The sequence below is a fragment of the Octopus bimaculoides genome, chromosome 17 (assembly GCF_001194135.2).
Source record: "Octopus bimaculoides isolate UCB-OBI-ISO-001 chromosome 17, ASM119413v2, whole genome shotgun sequence".
NCBI lineage: Eukaryota > Metazoa > Mollusca > Cephalopoda > Octopoda > Octopodidae > Octopus > Octopus bimaculoides.
In genome coordinates this window covers 38701651-38723480 of record NC_068997.1, presented here as the reverse complement: position 1 = coordinate 38723480, position 21830 = coordinate 38701651, and the positions used below count along the sequence as shown (strand labels likewise).

General features: G+C 34.0%; 1 protein-coding gene across 1 annotated transcript in view; it reads right to left on the bottom strand.

The window, feature by feature from the left end:
* Positions 1-21830, bottom strand: part of LOC106884432 (26S proteasome non-ATPase regulatory subunit 3) — a 168365-nt gene that overhangs the window by 123462 nt on the left and 23073 nt on the right. The window contains exons 3-7 of the mRNA XM_014935818.2: positions 12939-13079; positions 12337-12473; positions 6234-6427; positions 4374-4477; positions 4161-4275 (exon numbers count right to left, since the gene is read on the bottom strand). Of these exons, the coding sequence (XP_014791304.1) occupies positions 4161-4275; positions 4374-4477; positions 6234-6427; positions 12337-12473; positions 12939-13079 (691 nt within the window). The remainder of the gene's footprint in view (positions 1-4160; positions 4276-4373; positions 4478-6233; positions 6428-12336; positions 12474-12938; positions 13080-21830) is intronic.

Below are 21830 nucleotides of genomic sequence, written 5' to 3'. Positions count from 1 at the left end.
AACATTCAAGCACAGTATGTTCGCTTCCTTTGCATTCAAGGCCCACATCTCACTGCCATTCAGCAGTACCATACAATCTACTCTTTACTCCAAGGAAGGATGTGCCAATTATACTAGCAGAGGTAATAGTTCTCTAAACTTTTTCTACACCATTCTTACAATGGCTTATGTTTTCAGAACATTCATTTTAATTCACCACCAACTAACAAAAGCTATTAACGACATCTAGTGTGCCTTCCAAACACTGGAAAGAATCTATTTCATTTCCTACCACTCCTATGCAGTAGCTACACAATATCTATCTTCTCAGTTAGCTTACCTGTCATCTCACAACATCTATAAGTTTGCTATACAGAATTTCTGCCTATTTCGAGCCTAAACTTTTCTCCAATGGTATCATAGTTCTCACTTCTATCTGTCTCTGTAAAACTTTAGTAGCTAACTTTCCTTTGAGACCAAATCTAGAATTTCTTCTCTAACTCAGCTACAGATTCAGGTAATAAGAACTAGGTTATTGGCATATAGGAATTTTGAAAGAAAGACAGCTAAAAATTCTGTTATTGCCTATAGGAATACAACAAAAACAGATGGCTGAGTACTGAACCTTGGTGCACACTCATTATTGATACACTAAATACATCACTGCTTACTTTCACCTTGTTAACTGCATCTCTGTACATGGTTTGTATGGCCCTCACAGAATAATCATCTGCTCCATGGATCCCATAGCAGCTGCAACATTAGCAAGCATAGAACACTGTCAAAGACCTCTTCTAGGCTGAAGAATACTACATAAAGCAGATTACTCCTAGCTAAGTACTTCTGCAGTTATCTAAATAGAAAAAAAATGGCACCAATAGTAACTCTTCCCAGCATGAAACTGAACTGCATCTCATCGAGGTTAATTCTTTCTATTCAGCTGTACTCTAATACTTTAGTAACTTTCATAACCTGGTCCATCAGTTTGATGCCTCTGCAGTTTTTTCCCCCACATGCATCTCTAGTATAACAGCGTTTGATGATATTGCTGCACCAATCAGTGAGTATAAAACCTTCCTGTATCACCTGATTGATTGTGCACACAACTAGTGAATGGCCTACTTTGCTAGATATTCAGCATTGTAGTGACTATACCTGATGGACCTTACATTTCCTGGCTTCATATTCTTAATCACTCAATCTACAATGCTACTATCAACTTGACTTGGGTGATTGATCTTTCTGTTAGTCTACTTAGAGTAGACAGTTTCTCACCTATGCACTGCCCTCATTCAAGAATCTTTCATAATGGCACTTCTCTGCAGTTTTCTTTCCAGTATCAGTAAGAGTGCAGGTACTACTTTACCCTCAATACACTTCTCTCCCATGACATCCTGGCTTTCTCAAGAACATTATCTTTTAACATCCATCTCCCATGCCAGTACAGAGTCGAGTACTTTGCAAACCAGAAACACCTCATGCCTCTTTGATCCTGACATCACAGAACATGTGTTTGTTTCTTATATTCTGCTTCTCCCCTAGCTAAGTATATTTGATGCCCATTTTCTCTTCTAGCTCCTTCCTATTGCACTCTGTTGCCTGCGCTTTCTTTCAATCTTTCCTGGTTTGTCTCTTAGGTTTTTATGGATGTTTCTACAGTACTACTCCAAGCCTGACAGTAAAACATTCAAAGCTTTTTTATCATAAGATCTTTTCTCTCTTCCAAAATGGTAAAATGTCTAAACAAATATAGAAATAGAAATTTCAGGCAACCATCTTCGAGATCAGTTGTTCTCAACTAAATTCACTAGCAGATACTTGACTGGTAGTAAAAGCTTAATGATATCAACGTAAGGCAATAATCATTGATGAAATACTTTTAGACAGTAGATTTCAACTTGGTACATATTCTTACACAATCCAGTCAATAATTTATTCAAATACAAACCCAATGTGTTCAGTGAAGAATTTGTATTCAGGCAGATATCCATCAGCACTTGGTTCTCAACCCCTTCTATTTATTATAGCTCTCCAGGTCATTAAAAGATTTTAATACAGACTAACCATGGAAACTCTTGTATGCCAAAAATTTAGAAAGGAAATTCCAAACATGGAAGCAAAGCTTAAAATCCAGAGGCCTATGGCAAAAAAGAAGACAGGACTCTACTACTATTTGGGATGTGACCAAACTTAATATGAAGAAAAGGATTAGGTAAAAACTCCATACAACACATCCCAATGTAAAGTTAAGATGCACAAGTACAATGAGATCATAGGCAGGCTGACTGGGAAGGAAAACTTTGTATGTGGAAGCAGCATAGGAGCAAGGCTCTCTAGAAGCAGCCAATAGGTTTAGTTACCTAGAAAACATGATTAGCAGTGAAGCATAGTGGAAAGGATAAAAACGGAATGGAGAAATGCTTAAGGAGTTATTTTCTCTGCTGACAACAAAGTATTTAAGGCTTGTGCACAAAGTGTGATATTGCAATGTAACGACACATAGGTACTGAATGCAGGGATATGTGTAAACTGCAAAGAAACATGGCAAGCATACCTCAATGAATGTGTAATGTAAGTGTGGACAAACAACCGAGCACAAATGAGAGGAGAGATATAACGAGTATAAGAGGAATCAGCTGTAGCAAGTAAAAGATGAAACTGAACTGATACAAAGCTGTGATGTGTATGGAGGATAAGAGATGGGTAAAGAAGTGCCAGTTATCCAAGGGAATAACTGAGCAAGAAGAGGTGAGGGCTAACCTCAGGGTGGTGAACCTTGCAAAGGAGATGATAAGGGAGCACAGCAAGTTGTGAAACACTGTGCTGAGGGAGACCCTTCCAACCAATGCAAGCATAGAAAAACAGGTGTAAAAATGAAGAAGATAATGACAGCATGTAACATTGATAAAGAACAGTTTCAAATAATGGATGTTGCAAGTGGGAATAGCTTCAATACAACTAAGCCATGTTTTCATGTGGTTATTTACATAATTCCCAAGCTTAATGAATTACTCTCAACATTTATAAAAGTTCAATTGTTTATATCACTGCTATTCCTTTGATGCAACACATCAAACATCAATACTAAATATTTACAAAATAGGATCCACTCCTCAAATCTGTGTTATTATCACAATGAATTATTATCACAATGAAACAATGCACTGGAAAGAAATAGAATACACAATAAAATGATATAAATGAACAACAAGCTTTCATTCAAACATGTTCTAAAGCTAATATGAACACACCTCATGAGTTGACTCAATGCTGAGACAAATATATTTCCCTCAAGCACATTCGCATGGATTGTAAACAGAGTTACAGTAGACTCGATTTCACCCTTATAGTTCCTCTTCAAAAGACACATCTACCTTTTGTAAGTTTACCAAAAGACACACTAACATTACTTACATTTAAATTATACTTATTTTCAGATGACACGTAAACACTGTATAGCAGTTAGGATATGTAATGCAAAGAGATGGAGCATATTTGATAAAAAACATTCTGAAAGCTGAAGAATGCTACCAATTTCTGCTTCTGCCAAGTCACAATTCACATCCTACCATTCAGATCATTATTTTTCTATCTCTTTGTCTTGTTTTTTCTATACCTTCACTCCTTTTCTGTCACTCTATATCAATGTCTGTTCATAGATTATATCTTCAAGATTTAAGAGGTTTTTCCAAAATATGAGATATTCTCTACACAAAACACTAAGCCAATTTTTTAAATTTTTACTGAGTTGAGAGCAAAGAAATCAGGAGTTTAGATCTAAGAACAACACAAGGGAAATGACTGTGCAACTAATGGTAGCATGAAATAAACTTAAGCTAAAACAATAGTGATTTGGATAATAATATGTCAATAACTGTGAAAAATAAATGCTCAGTGAAACTCTTTGAAAAGAAAATGGGGCTTTGTAGTTCAATTTGAACAATGGTTGAGAAATTAACAGGGATTCAGACTGAAATCCAACCATCAACATTATGTTGTAACCATAAAAAAAACTCTTGGTTCTAGAAAAGCAAATCAAGTTCCGGCTTATAAAGCTACAAAACACACATTAGCATCAAGAAATAGTTATGAAAATATAAATTTAAAAAGATAAAACATTCATTGTTATTTTCATTAGAGAAATACAATAAAACAATGTAAATAGTAATTGTTTTATATACCTTGTGTTAATTGAAAATACGGGGCCAAAGTTTTCCTGTAACAAGGCTGACGGAAGACAGATCTGTCAGGAATATTACCAAGCAACAACTCAACGGTTATTGCAAGCTTGTGTACCTATAAAAACACACGCAATATCAACCAATTACTAACAGATATAAAAGCAAATATAGCAAACTCGATTTTCAAGTGAAACAACTAAAAATTATTCTTACCGTCTGTTTGAAGCCTACAGCAGTATGTTGAGGGGCTTTCCTAATTGCTTGATTCAGTTTTTTGTGAGCATCAGTGTATTCTAGTTGGGCTGCTTTGATACGTCCTAAAAAAAGTCATAACATCAATATAAAAACAAATGCTTATTGTAATTAGGCAATAATCTATTTTTAATTGAATTTTTATAACAATGTAATTTTACTATGAGGGAATTAAGAATGATATACTAATGTAACTGGAAACGTCAAATGTATAAACAAAACCTGCAGAATATACACAGGAAGAGGGTAAGAACTGGTTAGGAACAAGACAGTAAACTCATAGTACACTGCATTCTGTTTAGTCTCAAAGTTATTTCATATAAACTAAAATTTTCTATTCAAAATTGATGCTATAATTATATCAATAACTATAGATTAAAGAAACAAGATTCAACAATTTTCTCCAAACAATGATTCCAATAAAAACATCTTTTGAAAGAAAGCAAAGAATTTAGACATTTGAAACAGGGTAACAGAATTCAACAAATGCTTACTGAATAGCTCCCTACCAAATATATGGGACTGGACAAAAAAAAAATCAGTATTTAGTTTCATTACTCTGTTCAAATTCCACAGGTTCTGAGGAATTGCCTTCAAATCCAATAATGGTTAGTAAAAACCACGTATGTACTACAGTTTATTTAACTGATTATACCTTGCCTCTACAAATTTGTTATTTTGTAACACATCATCATCATCGTCGTTTAACGTCCGTTTTCTACGCTAGCATGGCTTGGACGATTTGACTGAGGACTCCAATCTGATTTGGCAGAGTTTCTACGGCTGGATGCCCTTCCTAACGCCAACCACTCAGAGAGTTAAATAAAAATGAAGGAATAGGTAATTAAATTTAAATGTATAGATAAAGGATCCAACACATTACCAGAAACAGAATACAGATTCATAATCCAGGACCAAGAAGTCTATATTATCCACTCAGTCATTGTATATAGTTATTAATGATGGTTTCTAATATGTACGAGTGTCTACAATTAACAATAGAAAATCAAGTGAATTAACCTGAATATATTGCTGGTATTCATTTTCTTTTGCTACTCCATACTGATATGAAAACAAAACCTAAAACTTTGCAGTATTTAAAGTACAGAAATACAACAGCTTTTTTCTTTTTTTGTCTTAGAAACAGAACTTTGTAAGATTGTTTAATATGACTTCAATACACTGTTGGTATTTTAAGAAACAAAGGTGAATAAAAGATAGGCTTCGCCAGTATAGGAGGTCCTGGAATGGTAAATATACAGTCTTTGATTAATTGGTATCACTTCTTGGTACAATATCCTTCTTTATTAGGACAGGAATAATACATTGATGTAACTCTTGTACATCAATGGTACTTATTTTCTGCCCACAAGAACAAATGGCAAAGTTAAACCAGGTGAGATTTGATCACAAAAATGTGAGACATTAAACTATTTTGAAATACCTATTAATATCTATAAAACTATTAATATCTATAAACAATAGAGATCTATTTAGAACAGTTTAACATCAATAATAGTAAGAACAGTAGTAATGATGATGATGATGATAATAATAATGGTTTCAAATTTTGGCACAAGACCAGCAGATATGGGGGAACTACATAGACACCAGTGTTCAACTGGTACTTATTTTATCGATCCTGAAGTATGAAAGACAAAGTTGACCGCATTGGAATTTGAACTCAGAACATAACAATGGACAAAATGCCACAAAGCATTTTGCCTGACATGCTAACGATTCTGCCAGCTTACCACCTACGAACAATAATAATAATAATAATAATAAAAAAGCATGATATAAATGATTTCATCTACTCACCTAAATAATAGAGGAATCGAGCCAGTTCATTATTTGAAGCAGCTCCATCAGGAAATGCAGATTTTGATACAAGTTTATCAGCTTGCTCTATCAAGTTATAATGCAAATAATTTCTCAGTAAAAGGTTCAACAACACTGCTTGGCCTTCAAAATCAGATCGCAAAGTAGCTGTACGTAGTCGAGCATGAAGAAAACTAAAACAAGAAAAATCAATAATATGAAATTCATGAAAAGCAATAAAATAACTATTAAAAATTCTTATTCAGAATAACTGAGTATTCCTTCAAGCTCTAAAAGTTACATTTCCCACCAAATCTTCTGATGAAGGGTTAAGTGGACGCAGACGACTAATTATCAACTTTTTTAGGTGCTAAGTCTTACAAATTTACTATTTCCTAAACCCAACAAATCTACAGATTCCCAAATAATCAATTATAAATACTAACTTAAAAGCTCATATCAGTCATTAACTTCAAACAGTATGCCCCTGAAGTATCTAGCATTTTCTTAATTAAATTTTCCCTTTCTCATGTTCCTACTGGCAAGTAAACATACGCATTTATGTAAAAAAAAAATAGGTAACATTCATACTTTTCAGAAAGTTGTCTGCAAAGTGATTCTACTTAGGAGTAAAAATTAAGTCAGACATTCTACTGATTATGAATTTGAAGACAATAATTAACACTGAACTTATCTTACTCTTCCCCACTCAGTAGCATGGATTTCAGAAAGTCGGATCTATTATCAACCTACTATATTGTTTGGAAAACTATAAAATGTGGTACACAAGATACTGACTGCTGCTCAAGGTCCACTAATAATGCACATAGCTTTTACGGTCTCATATCATTTGGTCAAACAAACTACCCAACTCCTTGCTGTTCAATGAACATGTTAGATAACACCAGCTCTATACACTATTATGTCAAATCAATTAGAAAGTATTAACCTAAGCCAACATAGTTATTCAAATTTGCTAAAAATATCAGCTAAACCCAACAAACCTTTCATATAACAAACTCTACAATATTAAAAAAAAAAAGAAGACAAGTAATGTAATCTTAAAAACAACAATATACTTGCCAAAATAAGACAGACATAATGGTCATGTTTGGAATATATTTGGTCACAGGCATGCTCAATGGAAGATGGTGTATGGCTAACAATAACTGTTATGCTGACAACACAACCATCCAGTTCTATATCAGTAAACCAAAATGACCATCTAATTCTTCTATATTCCAAGAAAACGCATCTTGCTTGAGTGTAAGAACATTGTTTTTGGATTATCAATTCTTGTTTTGAATCAAAGCCATTCTACTAATTTAACAATACAGCCTAGATGAAAACTGAAGGTAGATATTGCTACTACCTGCATAAACTCTCAAGTTACTTGAAATTCTGAACATAGATAAAACCTTAACCCTTTTGTTACTATATTTTTGTTAAAATAAACTGCCTCCGATTCAACTAATTTTGAAAATCATGAAGAATTTAGTAAAAGAAGTTTGTTGTTATTAAGCTGGTATCTGGAATATAAATTAATATGAAAAGTTCTGAAGGGTGGTTTTAATCTAAATCACTTTAAAACATAAGGTTTGTATCATAGGACTTGAGGGCAGTCTGAGGCAGGTTGCTATCAAAAGGGTTAAATGCTGATTTTTTTCTATTCTTTTTTAGAATACAAACAAATATTCTTCCTAGCTCCACCAGTTTTAACTTGAAATGAACTGATTAATATACAAATAAATATCAAATATTAAATCACAAGTCTATAAAATTGTTAACAGAATTATTGAGTTGGTCCTAATCATCATCATCCTCATTTGCATTTATCATCCACCTCTCATACTGGCATGGGTTGGATGGTTTGACAGGAACTAGCAGGCCAGAAGATTGTACAAACCTAACTGTCTGCCTTGCCATGGTTTCTATGGCCAGATGCCCTTCCTAACACTAACCACTTTACATTGTGTACTGTGTGATTTTTTTCTTTTTGTGACATCACAATCAGCAAAGTCACCAAGTAACTTGCAAGACAAGACCCCACTCAACTAAACAGTGAGTAGTACTGAGGAGTGAGGTGGCATTGTGCCAGGTGATGAGAGGGAAGAGTGTAATCTAGAGACAGAAACAGGTGTCTTGCAGTACAGAAAATATATGGCTACTCAACAAAGGTAAATCAAATGTAACATAACTGGTAGTGACAGAGGCTGGCAGCAACAATAACAGAATCAATATTAGCTAAATATGTTGTATGTCAATGCAGAGAAGTGTGTGCCTGTGGTAGAGTTCTTACAGTTTAAGTCAAAGGTACAAGGTGGAAAGGGGTTGCATAACTGTAATCATACAGTACTTCCTCCCACTGCACTCCTTAATCTTTTCCTCATCTCATTTCTATTGTTACATCCATGAGAGTAGTTCCACATTTTTTCGCTCTCACAAAACACTGGTGCTGTCAGATTTACCTACAAATCATGATGTTTCAAAAGAAGCCATCAAGTGGATCTGAAGCCAGTAGTGAGAAAAGTAATCATAAAGAGATTAAATTAGATATTAAAGATGATGTTTTAAAAAGATTTGATGCAGCAGAAAACAATCAGCCACATTACCAAAACATTAAAACTTGCAACTTCTACAGTGAGAACAATACACAAAAATTAGCCAAGTGCTCAAGAAGATACTTCATTAACTATTCAAAGCTTATTTAATCATAAAATCTAATGGTATGCTTAAAATGGAATGGCTCTTGAGTATAGGGATCAAGGATCATACTTGACATAACGTGCCAATAAGTATGATGGCAATTCAAGAAAAAAAGCAGTCAAAAGTTTGATTGCTGATTTGCAGAAAAAGGAAAGTGAAACTTCTAATGAAAAGAACTTGTCTGCTTAGTAAAAGCTGGTTTGAATAGTTTAACCCTTTAGCATTTAAACCGAACATATCCGACCAAAATATTCTACCTGTTTCATGTTTAAGATGGCTAGATCTAGTCTTTCACACCTGCCCTACAATGTCATTAAAAAAATAAACAATCACATCATCAAAATCACCAAGCTACAAGATAATGCATGATTAATGAAAAACAATGTGAATGAATAAGCATTACAATTGACAAAGTAATTGAAATGCTAAAGGGTTAAGAAGCATTTGCATAATATAAAAATGATTGGTGAAGCTACCAGTGCTGACACAGAGGCTGCAACTAATTATCCAGAGCAGATGAGGAAAGCAAGTGGAGAAGGGGAAAACACACCAGATGAAGTATACAAAGTTGATGAAACTGCACTCTTCTGGAAGCATATGTCTGCTAACACTTTATTTCTCGAGAAAACTGATCACCACGATTTAGAGCTTCCAAACATATGGAAAAATTAACATGATGGATGGAGCAAATGATCAAGTAATCTTTGGCAGAAAAGTCTAAACAAGTTCAACCAATATATAAAGAGACAACACAGATGCCAAATATTTACAAAGCTTGAAAATGAGACAGTGAAGGTCTGGAAACAACATCAAATATGGATTTAGGAGCAGTATTGTTCCAAACCAATTATAGAAACTAATAATATGAAAAATCTAAAACAGAGATAAAACTTGAACATAGCTGCATATTTAATGTAACATGCATAAAACAAAAGCTGTTCTCCAAATATATCATGTATATTGGGTTGGCCAAAAAGTTTGTTTTAGTGATTTATTCAATCAATGATGTAATTATCACTTCATGCCAGTATCTTCTGCCATCTAGTGGGCAAATAAGTCCATTATTCACTGCTCAAAAAAATGTCTTGTATTTAATGGTAAAAACTCTTCCAAGTGAATTTTTATATCCTCTTCAAAACTATTCAATGAATTTTGAAAAAACAAAAACATGTGGAAATCTGAAGGCACAAGATCAGATGAGTATGGAGGGTGTAGCAAAATTTCCCAACCAAACCCCAGTAACTTCTTCCACATCAACAAAGAATTTTGCAATCTGACAGTGTCATGATGAAAGGAAATACCCTTATGATTAGCAAATGTTGGACACTTCTGGTGGATTACTGCATTTAATTTATCCAGCTGGTAACAGCATGTATCTGAATTGATGGTCCTGTCAATGGGAAGAAGCTCATAAAAGATAACAACTTTCCAATCTTACCAATTGAAAGCATAACCTTCTTCAAGTGAAGCTCTACTTTGAAGGTTGTTTGTGGTTATTTGCCACACTTTTCCCATGATCATGTGCTTCATATTGCTTACAGACATTTTACATCCTCTGCCACTATTCCCTACAAAACAAGATCATTTTCTTCATGTTTCTGCAACAAGTCACAGATTGAAATCTGACTGGTGAAGTTAGCTTCATTCAGTTGATGTGGGACCCAAACATCAAGCCTACTAATATAACCAAGTTGAAACAGACAGTTTTCAACACTCATTTTAGATATTTAGGGAATATCTGTAATCATCTTCACTTTATAATGGGGGTTGGTGCTGCTGTTAATCTCAGTTGGCTGGCCAAAGTGAAGTGCATCTTGAACTAAAAAATTTCCTGATCAAAATCTTGAAAACCACTTCTGGCACACACACACATTCCATCACAGCATTCTCTCCAAACAGAGCATATATTGACCTGCAGGTTTCTGCCACTTTTTTGCATTTTTTTAAATAAAAAAGCATGAGGTGCTGATAAAATTCATTCTGGCTCTCCATTTTCAGAGTGATTCCAAGTGCACAAAATACAACTTGTCTCCTGACAAGTTCACGCCAAATTATGTTGTGATATCAAGTATCTGATGAGTGCACAAGCACAAGGGACAGACTGAAGTAAGCTACTTATTAGAGTGCTTGAAGTTTAGTGTTGATAAAAGACTTTTTGGCCATGCGTGTGTGTGTGTGTGTGTGTGACTGTATTTGGGTATATGTAAGCATGTGCATGTATAAATGTCAATCTCAAGACACTGAGCCTTGCAAAAGAGATGACAAAGGACCAAGTTATCTGGCACCTTGCTGAACTCAAGAAGATCTGATCACCACAGCAGAAGTGATACCAGTGCTGGTGCCACATAAAAAGCACCCAGTACACTCTGTAAAGTGGTTGGTGTTAGGAAAGGCATCCAGCCATAGAAATCATGTCAGAACAGACAATGGGACCTGGTATGGTCCCCAGCCTTACCAGCTCTTATCAAACCAACCAACGTATGCTAGAATGGAAAACAGACATAAATGATGAAGACAATGATATTTGTACATTTACTGCCACCCTTTGTACCCCTGACCACCTCATTTATCTACTGGTTGATCCTTCTCCCACTTTCACTCATTTCCTTGTTCCACTACCACTCATGCCCATCCACCACTTAAAAAGCTCACAAAGAGTGACTGATTACCTCACATGCTGCCCTCGCCCCACTACTCTACCTTCCTTCATCCTTCTCTAGACCTATGTATAAGAGACTATTGGTCCATCTCCATACAACCAAGTTCCCACCTCCTTCCACCTATCTCTCTGCCCCTCTAAATCATCACCCTATCAATCATCTTTCATCTCACCATTTGCAAGGCTTGCTCACTTAACTGTCACTCTCTCTTCTTCTTTTCCTCCTGCTATCCTTCCCATAACAACTTTTCCACCACCTCTCATCCCACTAGTTACCCCTCCCATGAACTCCACACCTTTCATGTTCCTGCCTTCACCTTTCACCCATACTATATCAATGTGAGACAGTCCCTGTAAACAACCCATCTCTACACCCTTACTACTCTGTCCATCCCTTTCTCACTAATCAGTGACACTAATCTCTTCCCTTCCCCTTGTTCCTTCAACACTGATTCCTCCAATAGTGATTACTCTGTTAGTTGCTAGACAACTTCACTAGAGCTGGTGCCACAAAAAAAAAAGCACCCAGTACACTCTGTAAAGAGACTAGCATTAGAAAAGGCATCTAGTAATAGAAACATCTCACAACAAATATTTGAGCATCATGCAGTCCTCTGGCTGATCAGATTCCATTGAATCACCCAGCCCATGGCAACATGGAGAGCAAATATGAGAATTAGATTTCATAATACAAGAAATATGTTTCAACATGAGATATAGTCGAGAAAATGTACTTACGTGCGAATTTTGTCTAGTTGGTCTGTTAACTCATAGACTCTAGAGTAATAGAAATAACATTTTGCTGCTAACATATCGAGAGAGCGGCGATTTTGAGAGGTGATCTTGGTCATTAATAAATCAACACATTTTACACCCTAGGAAAGAAAACAAAACTTAGAGTGAAATTCAGATGTTTGAGAACCAAATATTTCTCTTTATTTCAAGAAACTTACATACATTTTAACTAATAAAAAAAAATCCTAAATTTGCAACCTTGTACATATTTACCAACCAAAGTTTTTCAAACTGAATGACATTCTTTAACCTCATGTAGAAAAGAATTTCACAATCTAATAAAACTGGAAGATAATCATTCACTTTATCTCTTAGTTGTTCTATTGCAATGATCAATTAAGTTTTTTGTTAAATTTAGTAGTTTAAAAATTGCATCTATTAAAATGAAAAATTTTCTGCTTTGAATTACTTTTAAAGATAAAGCAACTTCTCTAACACAAATTTTAAATTATCTTCTCCAACTAAAATATTTCAATGCAAAACTAGCTCTTGTTTATTTGCCTAGCAAAGAAAGGATCTTTAACACACACATACACAAACCTTACCTCATCATATTTCTTCACATCAATGAGATGTATAACCACCAGTAAATGGAGATAAACTTCAATTTCCAGCAGAAGTGGTGCATTAGCCGTTTTCCCTGTACGAGGGCGGAATTGTGCTAAATTATTGTTTGTTTCCATTGGCTATATAAAAGAAATATTTTAGGCAAAATATTACACAATGAAATCAACTAGAATCACATAAAGAAAATTAAAATTGAAACAAAGTACTTGATTCCATTTAACCCTTTAAGCATTTAAACCAGCCATATCCGGCCAAAATATTCTACCTGTTTTATGTTCAAATTTGCCAGATGTGGCCCCTCACACCTATCCTACAATATCATTCCAAAATTTAATAGCTACCTCATAAAAATCTCAAAGCTATCAGACAATACACAATTAATTCAAAACAATGGTAATAAATAAATAATGCATTAGACAGAATAATCTGAATGCTAACGGGTTAAACTGGAATAACACAGCTTATCGATAATTTACAAATTTATAGAAGCTTACTTATTTCTGGTGTTTTTTTTTATTTTATTTTTTTTAACATTGCTGAAGTCCAACTCATCTCTTCATGATAGGCATTGGCAGCTAGATGGACTAGGCTACTATTTTGAGTTATGTGATTAAGGGGAAGATCAGAAACAGTGTCATCTAATGATGGCAGAACAATTATTTGTCTTTGCTCAACTTCCTAATAATTAGAGAACATGTATGAAACAACAACTCGTTATATCATAGTGAAATTTACATCTGTCAAATTAATAATTTCCTACAGCCATTATGCTAAAGTATCATGCCTCCTTACTTTCATTATTGTGCATACATAGAGTAATTCTGTCAAGAACCATGTTTCTATGAGGAATTTGAACTCAAACATAAAGACAGACAAAATGCTTAGCAGCATTTTGCCTGGCATGGTAACAATTCTGTCAGCTTGTTGCCTTAAGACTAATTTAATATTAACCCCATATCGCTGAGGCCATTAAACAGTTGTTTCATACATAACTTAATTCACATTTGATGATTCATGAAATATCATATATGTCTCAAAACTGTTAATCCCTGCCAATAAAAGTTGCATAGTAACCTGTAAAAAACAAAAATTTTCTACTATTTCTTGCTTTCCACATTTTCAGAGAAGTTATATGTTTAGCCTATCGGTAGCAGCATCACATGAGTATGATGACTCTGATAATGCAATTGGCCAATCATGATTGCTGTATTATATAGTTGAAGACAAAGATGTCGTCATCTGAAGATAACATGCCTTTGTTTTTTGTTTTGTTTTTTTGGGGCAAATTTCCACATAATCCATGTCATTCCTTCAGTAAAAGAAAATTTTACTGAATTTAATAATTACAACTGGAAATGATTTAATAATTACAACTGGAGATGATTTATCAATTTCACAACAAAGTGACTGAAATTTGATTGCAAACAGAGTGAGTTATCACTAAGACTGTGATGAAATGGCATTCAATATTTGTTAGACTGGCCTTCACACTTGTTAACAGATATGGCAAAATAACATTATAATCAAGTGTTAATATCTTTTTTTTTATTTGAGCTTTTTAAAATATGAACTGAGATCCAAAGAGAAGTCATTTCAGTAAAGAATTGTCATCCAAGTCCACAGCAAATATAATTTACATAGTCAGGATGACAAATCTATTCCTTTGTGTTATCTAGCTTTATTGAGAAAGTTTAAAGAAAAAACATAATTAATGTATACCGTATTCCAAAATTAACAGAAGCTACAACAATTATATACACTAGCAGCATCTGTGAAAATTTCAGTTATTTTTCTAGAATATTAAGATAGATGGAAGATTATAGGGAACCATGAAATATATAATTTCTTCTGAAATTATAGCTTTTCAAATGCACTTGATTCTTGAGATGGTGTAAAGTTCACATAGGTAGTATTGATAGTGTAGTTGTAGGAGAAAACTATATTCATGATTAAACACTTGAGAGTTATTATCCATTATTTTTATCTTTTCATCAAGAAGTGAACACATTCTACGAAGAGCTACATACAATTGTCCATGAGAAAATACTGATCCACTTTGCTTTGCTTTTCCATTGATTTCAAAATTATTGAAAATGTGTTAAAGGAATAATGTATGTAGCAAACATTTTAAACAATCTTAACTCTGGAATAAAATCAAAGACATTATCTATAATAGTATTCTGCTATGGTATGACTATGTTCAAAGCACTTTCACAAATCTCAATATGCTGAATATAGGTCCATGGAAATCCTACAGCTGTTAACAACTAAAACAATCACATTTATTTATATATTAACACAATTTTGTTCAAGTAATTTATTACCTGTAGGTAGAAAGATGAGTATAAAGATTATTTTTTTAAATACATATTTTATATACATCTAACTTTATATAAAGAATATGATTAAGAAAATGAATAAATCAAGAAAAGAAACAACACTATTGTACCAGTATAATTATTACATCATTGTATCATTTAAAACATTAAACCATAGATTATCATTATTGTAAATTTATACAGAATAACTCCCAAAGGACTTCAGGGGGATGAGACATACAGGGGTTGGACAAAATAATAGAAACACCTTTGGACAAAATAATGGAAACACCTAGCATCATAGCATCATAATTTTGAAATATCTATAAAACTGTCAAAAGCTTGTTTATTTTTGTTTTTTTATTTATTATTAGTGTTGGTTAATATGTTTTGCTAAAATTGCGGTTTCTTTTCAGATATCATCAGAAAAAGGTAATTAAAATTCATTAAAATGACAGATCTATCAGACTTTCTAAGAGGTCAAATTGTTAGCGCTCATATGGCAGGCGCTAGTGTAATGAAAACAGCCGAAATGTTTGGTGTATGAAAAAGTACTGTCTCGAAAGTAATGACAGCCTTTGAGAAAGCGGGAAAAACCCCCTCGTCAAAATTATACTCCAGAAGAAAACCAAAACTTTCAGATAAGGACCGTCAGGCTCTTACACAAATTGTTAGAAAGGATCACAAAAGTACAGCTCCCAAAATTACTACAGAGCTTAATGACCACTTCGGGAAGCCAGTTTCCACAAAAACTGTTTTCCGGGATCTGCACAAAGCCAGATTTCACAGGAGGGCTGCAATCAGAAAACCACTACTTTCAAAAACAAACATTGCAAAGCGTTTTAAAGTGAAGAAAAAACCTACAGAATTGGTCCCTAGAGCAGTGGAAGAATATCATTTTCTCGGATGAATCATCCTTTACCTTATTTCTGACCGCCTGCCAAGTATACGTGTGGAGACAGCCAAAAGAAGCATTTGATCCAGACTGCCTTCTTCCAACTGTTAAACATGCAGGAGGATCTGTGATGATCTGGGGGGCTATATCTTCGAAATCCACTGGCCCAATGGTTTCCCTTCATGGCAAAATTAATAGTCAAGACTATTCAAGCATTTTATCTGATCAAATTCATCCTATGGTTGCGGAACTGTTTGGAGGGAAACGCAATCTTTCAGGATGATAATGCACCAATTCACACAGCTAAAGTTGTTACTGAATGGCACGAGGAGGAACATTTTAGTGAAGTTGAACATCTTATTTGGCCACCACAGTCCCCAGATCTCAATATTATTGAACATTTATGGTACATTTTAGAAAAACAAATAAGGAGTTGATATCCTCCACCATTATCAATCACCACAAGAACTGGAGTCCATACCTCGTAGAATTCAAGCTGTAATTACTGCCTTTGGCAGTCCTACCCCATATTAAAATTAATTTATTTGAAATTTTAAGGTGTTTCCATTATTTTGTCCAACCCCTGTACATCCAGGACAGGTAAGACTTAATTTCATCATTTTAAGGCAACTGATTTTGTTGTTTGTTAGTAAGCAACACTGCAATGCAGTCATAACTTTTGTAGACATACTTAAAAATACATTTGATACTTTTGACATATAAACATACTTCCAGATATATGTACACAGAATTTCTTCAGTGGAAAGGCATAGTTCCACACTACATTGCTACTGTCTAGAGAATGTCATCTAACTTGTACTCTAATTTTATTATGCAATATCTCAGAAGCTCTTTTGCAAAGTTGTTGAGCATATTCCATTTTCCATACAAGAAAAAGCAGTATGAGTGTTACCATATGGTTCATGCATCGTGATTTTTTTTTTTTTACAAGATTCTGTAATGCAATGTCTTTACTGGGATTTTCTGCAGATAATAATTTGTCGAAGTCATCAGCAGTTCTAATTATGTCTTTTTTCTGTAGAAAAATTTACATGTAGCAGAGTAGAAGACATCTTTTTTGAGATTCAATAGCATTTAGTAAAATGCAACACCCAATCAAGTTCAAACCAAAGCCTATGCTCCAATGTACAAAAACTCAAAGATCCCATGTTCAAAAATCTCCAATGATAAGAATAAATCCTCAATTATAAATCAGTTCCACAAGATTTCAAAGATGCAAATATAGTTCACTTCTACAGGAGAAATTGCTGGGAACATTATTACCAAGATACACCTGAAGTGACTCAATGAATGACTTTTTCAATGAATCCTCAACCAAACAAAAGAACAACTGATTTGATTTTCAGTCTTCACAAACTTCAAAAGAACCAAGGATCAAAAAGCAAGGTCTTGATCTCTTCTTTATTTTCAATGATTTTATTGAGGCACTTGACAACATACATCATGTGAAAAGGTTTCTTTAACATCAGATGTCTTGTTTTGTTGAGATCACCAGATCCTTTCACAATGGGATGCAAGTTGAAAATAGAACCATAGCTGAATCTTTCACTGTGACAAATGGTGTCAAGCAAGGCTATGTCCTTGCTCCAAAGTTATTCAGTATGTGCTTCTCAAGTATGCTTGATACAACTTTCTGAAAAACACTAATCTGTTGCAAGTAACATTTTTAACATTTTCAACCTTGAATGACTTCATGCTAAAACAAAGATTTCGGAAATGTTTGTGTGAGCAGCTCTTTGCTAATGACAGTGCTTTTGTTACCCATACTCTTGAAGATATTCAAAGAATCTCAAACTGCTTCTCTGTTAATGCAAAGAACTTGGATCTCATAGTCATCATAAAGACTGGACTCGGGTACGAAACCAGACCTAAACTTAAATGCTTCCCGAGTAATCTGGAAATCAAAATCAATGGAAATATACCAGAAGTGGTGGAGGATTTTACCGATACGGATGGCACAGTGTCCAGTACACCAACTATGGATCTCAATAATTCCTCTAGACTTGGCAAAGTAAGTGTTCATTTTGGCAGGCTGACAAATCAGCTTAAGATGATTCAGACATTTCACTGTATACAAAGATTCAAAGTAACTACACTATTGTATGTTGCAGAATCGTGGACCCTGTAGGCAGCTAAAACAATTAGATAGTTTCCTCAAAATATGTAAGATCATGGTAGGACATGATGCCCAATACAGAACTCTTTTCCTACATGGAAAAACAGTTTAATGCAAAATAATCACATTTCCAAAGCAGTCTTTTGCTAAAGGTGAGTGTTATGTTGGGTAATCACTAAAACAGAATCTGGAGATGTACCATAGGAACAAAGCTGGTTCCCTACCCAGATTTAGTGGCTGAACATAGTGTTCTCTGTATTAAATGCACAGAGGAGGGGGAGGAGGAGGAAGAAGGAAGGAAAAGAGACAAACAAACAAATGGAGCATAAAATAAACATAATTAATCTAAAAAATATTTCATTGTTTTACTCAGTTATACTCTACAGAGCATAACAGAGAATAATATAATTTAGCCCTCACAGAAAGTAACCAAATTGCTTACTATAGCTTAAGCATGAATTATTAAGAAAGCATATATACTTCAAATAGTCAGTTTATAAGAGAAATCTAAATAATGTTTCAGAATAATAAAGTTGGAAGAATTTTTCATACTTGAAGGCAATTAGTAATTATCTAAAAATGAAATACTTCTTTAAAAGGAAAATTAAATGAAAATTATCAGAAAATTTTCATAAAATTAATTCAGCAAAAGCAAAGCTACTATAAACATCAATATTATTTGTTTCATTGTAGTGAGAAATAAGAAAACAAATAGGAATTAATTAATTAAATCAAAAGTGAAATTTCTTGAAGGAACAAGCCATGTCATAGTCATCATCATATACAGAATATCAGCAAAGGAAGATGTCAATTAAAGTCGAAGAACATAAAGCAGTAAAATATATGCCTAATTCAGGAATTAAAGTTACTAGGAAACCATAATTTTATCACTTTGAGACAAACCAGATGTCACATTTCATTATACATTAAATTTATTAGAACATAAAGCACCAAATGTTTTTATTTCAAACAAGCCAAACAACTTGAAAGAAACTATGGAAAAATGTTATTTCAAAGAAATTTACATGTTTAAACATTAAAGAAAACTTTTTGTTCAAACTTTGAAACTGCAATTAAACTTGATCAAATATATTAGTTAGATATGAGTGTAGAACATTACACACACACACACACACACAAATAAATACATACATATAAACATATATGTGCACATACATATATACACATATGAATATACACATAATACACATATTCTTTTATTTTTATTTGGTGCTTTCAGTCAATGGACTGCAGTCATGCTGGAGCAATACCTATTTTTACTTTTGTTTATTTATTTATTTATTACTTTTTTTTTTCAGTTTTGAAGATTTATGACTAGAAGTTGGTCTATAATTGAGTTAATAGCAGCCAATCTTCCATCAGTGTAACCGATCAAAGTCCCTTTTATGTTTCTGGTTTCTTTAAGTAGGAAGTTGAACACCTGAGAGCCTCTAAATATCAAATTGTTGCAGTATAGTGTCCTTGCTCATGATTTTGAAGGTGGTATTTGTAAAAACTGACAGTGTCTATTAGTTCTTGCATAAAAGTTTTCTTTAATGCCAAATTTGGAATGTGACTGCTCAGGATCATTCATATATGAACAACATACTTCTTTCTACGTAACTCAAGGGAGCAGAGATGTTTCCAGTAATTAAGTCCTTTAGCCAAAGTTATTTTATGAGTGAACATTCTTTGTAACCCATCTATAAGACCAGATGCGTTTGGAGACCAAAGCGTGAACTCTACTCAAAACTAAGTTAGCCATAGCATCAGAATAACTACTGATTCTCTTGTTATGAAGGTTCTAAGGATCCATCTTATGAGATGACTGCATTTAAAGGTCAAGTCAGTCATGTGTCTGATGAAAGATGTGTCATATGACATTACTCATAAGTCCAGTATTTTATCAGAGCTTTGAATTGTGTTATCTGGTGTCAAATAATTTGTATTGTGCTGTTAATACCATAATAAAGAAGTTGAAATTTTCATGCACTGAATTTTATATTTGCATTTGCCCATCAATAGATGAGATTTAGCTCATTCTGGAACCTGACAAAATTTTCTGCAGATTGGGTAGCCGTTGATACTTTTGTTGTTGGTATAACTCATTAAATTGGCTGAGAATATGCGAGTTTATTCCAGATAGGGTGACGATAAATAACAGTGGTCCTAGAACTGTACCTTGAAGCACAACACTTATTACAGGTGACTTGTCGTTTTCACTCAGACTGTTGATTATTCTTTTTTTCAAACAATACATTAAATATATCATAATTATTGTTTTTAACATCCACTTTTCTATACTTGCATGGATTGAATGGAATTTTGTTGAGATAGATTTTCTGTAGCTAGATGCCCTTCCTGTTGTTACTGCTAACTAGTTTCCAAGCAAGGTAATACTTCCCCATGACCAAACATATTTCCAAAGATGAGTGAAGGACACTGCCTGCATGATTCTTACATTTGTTTAAACTATCACATGATGTCAAGGCAAGATGACAGGAACACATACATGCACACATATGCATATATATTTTACTTGTTTCAGTCATTAGACTGCAGCCATACTGGGGCATTGCCTTGAAAAACTTTAATCTAATGAATCGACCCTAGTACTTATTTTTTCTTAAAGCTGGGTACTTATTCTATCAGTTTCCTTAGCTGGTCCACTAAGTTACAGGGACATAACACACCAACATCAATTATCAAGCAGTGGGTAGGGAACAAACAGAGACAAAGACACACACACACACACACACATATGAAGATCTTTGTTGCCATCTACCAAATCCACTCACGAGATTTGGTCAGCATAGGGCTATAGCAGAAGACATTTACCCAACATGCCACAGAACCATGTGGTAGAAAAGCAAACTTGTTACCATACAGCCACACCTGCACTAATATAACCATGCCTGCAACTATTACACACACATACAGACACACATACAGAGTGGCCCAAAAGTAGGTTTACAGTTATTCAACTATCTCTTTCGCATTCATATATTAAGAGTTTAGATTTTAATTATAAAAAAATATGAAACCATTATTCTATGCTAATTTAGTTAATTGTAAGATAAAAATTTAAATGTAATAAAATGTTTTAAAAGAAATTTGAATGCCTACGTGATAACTGTAAACCTACTTTTGGGCCACCCTTTATATAGGTAATAATTTTACATTCAGTTATACACCTTGTAGTATGCTATTAAAGACCATTCACAGTATTCAGCTACCTAATGTCATAAATAGTGTGGAGATATATCCCACTTGATTTACTTCAGGAATTCCTTTGCATTAGAGTTCATTGTATAGATGCATAGAAAACCACAACTACTCAAATGGATCGTTGTACAAATAAGTGAAATGGCAAATAAAAAACAAGCTACCTTTCAACAAGTCTGTTCCTATGATGCACCACAATTGTTTGTGCAACATCCCACCTGCAAGGTACTGGGTGCATGATGGGTTGAAACAATGGTAGTGAATAAAGAGTCTTGTGAATTTCATTTTTTTTCCC